Below are 6,849 nucleotides of genomic sequence, written 5' to 3'. Positions count from 1 at the left end.
GAATTGGTGTTGGATGTTATCGAATACTTTTTCTGCATCTATCAGTATTATCATGTGGTTCAAGGACCTTGGGCCTCTACTCAAGCACTCCCTCAATGGATGAATACTTCCTTCTATTAAATTGGCATTCTATGATGCTCACCCTCCCAACACAACCGCTGAAGCCAAAGCGGGTGAACAAGCAAATATGGTGAAGAAAGCTGATGGTGCCTGGCTATCAAAAGAGACAGTATCTGGGTCTGAAAGGCTTGAAGGTGAACAAGCGGCCATCTAGCTCGGAAGCAACAAAGCCCACATGGAAGGAGCACACCAGCCTGTGTGATCACGAGATGTTGAAGGGATCAGGTATAAGGCATCATAAAATTTTTTTTAAAATCTTACCATAGTGAATGAAGGGGGAAGTACAGAGTGGAGACCCAAAGCCCACTTGTCAGCCAATGGATGAAACAAAGGTGTTAGGCTTGGAGGAAGCCTATGCATCATTAGCAACAGAACAGGGAGTAGATTTAGGAATTCCAGCATGTTAACGGTTAGGGCACAAAATGCTCAAGGACAGGGGTGAATGTTCACCCCCATTCCATTCAAAACTACAAAATATTTAAAATCTGTTTGTTCTCAGTATAGTCCTGTGGCTCCTTTTACTATGGCGTTATTAGAAGCTTTGGGCAGGAAACTGGAAACAGGTAGCTCAAACGTGTTTGTCAGGAGGAGACTACGTGTTGTGGAAATAGGAGTTACATGAGAGTTATCAAAATACAGCAGATGTAATCTATTTGTATGAACAAATTGTGCATATGTGCGCATGTGTGCATGTGAAAGTATTACATACTCTTTCACTTGGATGTACAGAGAGGTTTTTCTGAATATTTATTTTGAGGGTGAAATCATTTTTGCTTGTGTTTATTACTGCTTGAAGTTGAGCCTTTTTTTGAGCATTTAAAAAAAATTATACCAATAAAACTACTCTCCCAAGGAAAATATTGCCATCATTTGTAGACTATGTAACCTTCAAGTATGTCCTATTTTTGTCCCTTTATCTAATTAAAATCAGGAATTGTATTAAAAATTAAACAATTGGCTTTTAAAAATGAAAATACTGCCTGCCAGGCAGCGCTGAGACCTTTTAGAAAAAAGGGCCACCTGTCTGATTATATCAGACTATGCTCGAACATTGGACCTTCCTTACTCAGGGGCTTGCTACAGCAGCTGCTTTTCAAGGAAAAACAGTAAAGGAGGATTAATGATACTATGGAATTTATGGAGCCCTGCAGCCTGGACTCCCTTCCCTCTCTGCTATTCCAGCCAATACATATAAGACCATTTTAGACTTAAAAGACTGTTTTTATACTATCCCATTAGATCCAAATGATTGTAAAAAAATTGCATTTGGGGGTTCCTTCCACCAACTTCAAAGAGCCTATGAAGAGGTTTCACTGGCTTGTTTTGCCTCATGGCATGGCCCCGAATAATATGGGGGCAAGAGCATGTTTGTGTTTTACTGCAGGATGCTGATGGAGCATGGTGGCTTCCAGAAAGGTTGGTGCAGTTTGCAAACCATGCAAATGGTAATTTCCCTCCAAGTGCTTCTGGGGACATTGTGCAGTGAGCAGTACTGAGCTTACGTTCCTGAGCCACCACTTTTACATCCTGCTGTCTGGGCAGGTCCAGAAATCATGGTGTGAGTTAATGACTCTTGTCTTCCCTGTACAAAGTGAAGAAAATGTATTATCATCCACTTCGCAGTCTTTTTCTCCTTGTGGACTAGAGACTCGAAAGAATAATAAAACCATATTATGGAGATCGTGTCTCATGGACAAGACCATCCAGTTTAACATCACAAAAGAGAGATATATTGGGAGTGAGGAGGGAGGGGGAAAATGAGGACTGGATGCAAAGGGCTTACTTGGAGAGCAAATGTTTTGAAATTGATGAGGGCAAACATGTACAGATGTGTTTTACACAAGTGATGTATGTATGGATTGTGATCAGAGTTGTATAAGTCCCTAATAAAATGTGTTTTTTTTTACGAGTGAGATCATGCAATTGGTCCAGCAACCAGGACAATACTTAAAAAAAAATGCTGTTGAATGGAAAATAGAGGCTACTTTGGGGGATGTAGCTTATGGGCCCTACCTCCACCGTAAGGAAACGTTACTGCCTGCATGCTTATGTACTTTTGACAGGGAATATTACTATCGATCATGATGATTGTAAGTTTAACATGTTTTGTAATAATTGTAATTTATCTAATTGTATTACGTTTGGTAACATTGTACATGTGTGTGATAGTTATGACAGTGCTTAATGATTTCATGTCCTAGTGGATGACTTTCTTGGGAATAAGCATAAACACGAGTCTCTTCAAGCCAATTGGCAATGCATCTGTTTTCCAGTATAGGTAGAAGGGGCAAGGGACAGTTGTGAGTCCAGTTTGTAGTCATTGGATCCAGTGGACTTTGCTCTTTGTCACTCCATATCCAGCTGTTCTCTCAGATGATCCTGGCTACTCTGTGTCATCTTGTGGTCTACCATCAGATTTTAAAGCAGCAGCCTTCCAGAGAATTCTCCATCAACTGTACTATTCAAACTTCATTTTACTGCTTAAGGAAATTAAATTTGCTTATCACAGGAAGATAGATAGAAAGAGAGAGAAAGGAAAAAAAAGAAAATAGGAAAAAGAAGCTATACTTTTTCCAAGCTCAGGATGGAACATTAAGGAAAGGATTATTTTATAATCCCTACAGTTACCTCCTGGAAACAGCAAACCTGGTGTGCTCTATTCCCAGAACTAAAGAGAAGGTTCAGTCACTGTCATGAAGTAGCCGATGAAGAGCCAAAGCCCATATCACTCCCACTGCCATCACGCCGATTCTGATCCACAGTTGACTCCATAGAGGATTTCTGAGACTGTACATATTAACTGGAGTAGAGAGCTTCATCTTTTTCCTGAAGAGGAGTTGAGAGGTTTGAAGCTCTAACCTTGCATTTTCCAGGCTGATGCCTCATCCAAAGCTTTATCATAGCTCCCTGGAATAGAGCAAATCGAGGAATTTCTCCTCTTACTTTCAGCCTTCCCCATGCTTTGAACTGACCAAATCCAACTGAAAAACAGCTAAAACGGGAGACTGGGAAATGTGACCTCAGTGTCATCCTGATGAAGGCCAGAGCAGAAGGACAAGGAAAAGACTGTGTGCTGAACCGGCTACAAATTAGCAATGTGTTTTGTTTAAAAATAAAGAAATAAAAGATGAACTACTCCCTCCACCAAAATGCTCTTTCCACAATACGGCTCTGTGGAAGTAGCATCCAAACATCAAACTTCAAATTATTTTAAAAATAGGTTTTGTTACAGGATGAGAAAGAGTGTTTTATTCCTTATTTCAATAGTGAGTTGGTGGTCCCAGCAGTCTGACTGTTAACAAAGGCTAGCTTGCATTTAACTGTCTGTGCCAGTGTAATTTCCCCATGTTTGATTCCACAACTTGTAATCATTGGTGTAACTTTGCATATCTTTAAGAGTGGATATTGGACCCATTCTAGATTATTATTGAGTAAATTTCATTGGCGTAGGTTGTACTAATAAATGGACACTGCTAAATTCTAATTTTAGAGAGGTGCATTTTAATAAGATGGAAAGGGAGAAAGAGAAGAGGTAATGTGTATGTGTGCATTATAAATTTACTTTCAGAAGCAAATGTAGAAAAAGTCTATATTCATAGGATTTGCACCATCCAGATGCTGATAGAAATAGTGGTTCAAAGAAACTATAAGTATCGTGTTTTATGATTCATAAAGTGTTTTGTGTCGATTATATTGTCTTATTTCACAGAATTCCTGTGAAACAATTATTAACAGTCTCATTTTACATAGGAGATTACTGAGAATCCAAACAAATGACTTTTTTTTCAAGGCTGAAGAAACACTTCTGTATTTTCAACAAAAGGACAGACTTAAAAAAGGAGAAAGGAAAACACCACCAACAATCACACGACTGAATTAAGGTTTATTGCATGTCTGGAGTGTTTTCGGCACTGGATAAACATATACAACAGATAGTTACGTTTAAAGAATTATCACCCATGTTAGATTTTGTTCAAATGATATTGACTAAAGATCTGAAGTTGCAAGAAATCTTAGTTAAATAACAAGTGTCTACATTTAAATTTAGTTTGCATGGGACTTTCCATTTAGAATCACTCCTCAAGGCTCTACACCTAACCATTACATTTTATGTCTTATACTACAATTAAAATACTGCATCCAGATGGAGAACAACTGAATGAAGACTTTCTATTTTCTTTTAATTGATTATTTTTCACTTCAGAAATACATATAGTCTTCCTGTTACAAGTTCATTTTCGTAATAAATACCTCTGGTGAAAAGCATTGAACAAAAATGTTGTATAACAAATGAAATAATATTTCATAAATATTTGATATTAGTGTAGTCATAAATTATATTGCCCTTTGTGCTTTTATGGAATATGGCAGAATTGCTTCCAAATTTGGTTCTAAGTCACTAATAATTTTAGCCATTTTGTGCATTTGTAAGGGTGTGATCCATGTGGAATTAATTTAGGTTTCCATTTAAATATTCAATACCTCACATATTTGCTGAAATATCAAATAAATTTGCAATATTTTAAAATAATATGAGGTAAGTTTCCTTGGATAGAAATATAATTACATATATTGTAGATGGCACACAAATATATGTATTTGTATATCAGCAAATATAACCATACATTTATATAGATATATAACTACATACCAAATAACATTAAAAGCAAAATATTATAGGACCATAATGTTAGAAGTAGTAATAAGAAATAGGGAAAAATAAGCAATCAATGGATTCAAAACCAGAAAAAAGATAACCTAACAAATATGTAAACCTAACAATGAAGTAAAATCCATGCTATATACTACAATCATTTTCCCACTGGGTCAACGTGTGGAATAGAGCTATGAGTAACTTGAGTGGAGCTGTCAGACACTCAGTTTCCTTGTGTACAGTGAGTCCAATGTGTAAGACTATCATGTGTTCCATTCAGGAGAATTACAAGCTTGTGTCATGTTATCAAGCTGTGCCCATAACATTTCCTAGGCTTTAATCTTTAAGGAGCAAGTTGCCAGGTCCCTTCACCCTAAGAATTTCTGAAAAAACAAAATCACTGCCATCCAGTGACTTCTGACTTAAAGCAACTCTAAGAGCAGAGTAGACCTGTCCTTGGGGGTTTCCCAAGCCGTCCCTTTTTTACAGGAAGAGAAACTGGTCTTTCTCCCACGGAAGAAGCCCTAGGTGGGTTCAAACTGCCAGCTTTGTGATCAACATCCGAACACTTAACCACTGCACAGCCAGAGCTCCTGCTGTGAGGAGCACCAGCATAGCATTGTATGCCTCTCAGAGTCTTCTTTCTTTAGAACATATTTTCAAGTACTCCTAAAAATTTGCAAGACAAATGCAATCTTTATTTATTAAAAAAGAATTAGTTAAATCCCATCTCAAAAGTAAACCAGAAAGTGAATTTATGCAATTTTCTTGCATTTAGGGTAAGAATAGCAATACCATGACTAAATAAACCACATTGCTAGCAGAGCTGGCTGCATGATGCTTGAGCCAGTGAAGGGTGTTCACTGCCATTCAAGATGATCCTCCCTCATGGTGGTTCTCTAGTGTCTCCACGAGTTCACATGACGGCTTCTTAATTTCCGCATGGCCGACTTAACGTCTTCATTCCTCAGAGTGTAGATGATGGGGTTCAACAGGGGTGTACAAACAATATAGAACACAGAAAGGAACTTATCCATAGGAAGTCTGCTAAAAGGCCAGATGTAGAAATAAATGCAAGGTCCAAAGAAAAGAACTACCACTGTGATATGGGCAGTTAGGGTGAACAGTGCCTTAGAAGACCCGCTGGAGGACCTGCGTTGGACAGTGACCAAAATGATGGTGTAGGAAATGATCAGAGCCAGAAAACAGCTCAATGAGATCAGACCACTGTTAGTTAAGGTGAGAATTTCCATTTCATAAGTGTTCTTGCAAGCCAGTTGTATCACCATTGGAAGATCACAAAAGAAGCTGTCTACCACATTGGGGCCACAAAATGGTAAAGTCACTGTAAATGCCACGTGGGTCACAGAATGAAGAATACCCACAGCCCAGGATATCGACACAAAAATTATACATAGTCTCCTACTCATGATTGTACTATAATGCAGGGGCTTACATATGGCTATAAATCTGTCATAGGCCATCGCCACAAGCAGCATCATCTCACTCCCCACAAAAATGTGAAGAAAAAATATCTGGGCCATGCAACCCTCAAAAGAAATAGTCTTGTGCTCCACGAAAAAGTCTAGAAGCATCTTAGGGGTGGCAAAAGTAGACTCACAGATATCAATGAAAGAAAGATTCCTGAGGAGGAAGTACATGGGCGAGTTCAGATGGGAGTCAGAAGAAATGATGACAATAATCATGAGGTTTCCTAGTACAGACGTCACATACACTACAGAGAAGATGGCGAATAAGAAAAGCTGAAGTTCTCGAGAATCAGAGAGTCCCAGCAGCACAAATTCAGAGACCACTGATTCATTTATGTGAGCCATGTGCCCAATGCATAGCCGCCTCTGGAAAAGAAAGTCAGGAATGTATTACAATGTTTTACAACATGCTACTACTAGTTATATACAAAAACAGAAAAAAATTTCAATTGAGTTCATTCTACTTAATAAGATAGATTCACATATATCAATTGTCCATATAAAATCTATGTGGATGATGAAAATGGGAGAAGTATAATGGAAAAAGCATAGATAACCTTCATGTATAATTTAATATATTGGATA

The 6,849-nt window shown here is 38.1% G+C and overlaps 1 protein-coding gene across 1 annotated transcript; it reads right to left on the bottom strand.

Annotated features, from left to right (window-relative positions):
• Positions 1-5,673: 5,673 nt before the first annotated feature.
• LOC142425759 (olfactory receptor 4K1-like) lies at positions 5,674-6,609 on the bottom strand. Its single transcript, XM_075531105.1, has one exon. It carries the CDS (start codon positions 6,607-6,609, stop codon positions 5,674-5,676), a length of 936 nt encoding a protein of 311 aa, XP_075387220.1.
• Positions 6,610-6,849: the final 240 nt, after the last annotated feature.

This window comes from Tenrec ecaudatus, chromosome 14 (genome assembly GCF_050624435.1).
Source record: "Tenrec ecaudatus isolate mTenEca1 chromosome 14, mTenEca1.hap1, whole genome shotgun sequence".
In the NCBI taxonomy this organism is placed as follows: Eukaryota; Metazoa; Chordata; class Mammalia; order Afrosoricida; family Tenrecidae; genus Tenrec; species Tenrec ecaudatus.
The sequence above is the reverse complement of the archived record's forward strand: the minus strand, read 5'-3'. Positions and strand labels throughout refer to the sequence as shown.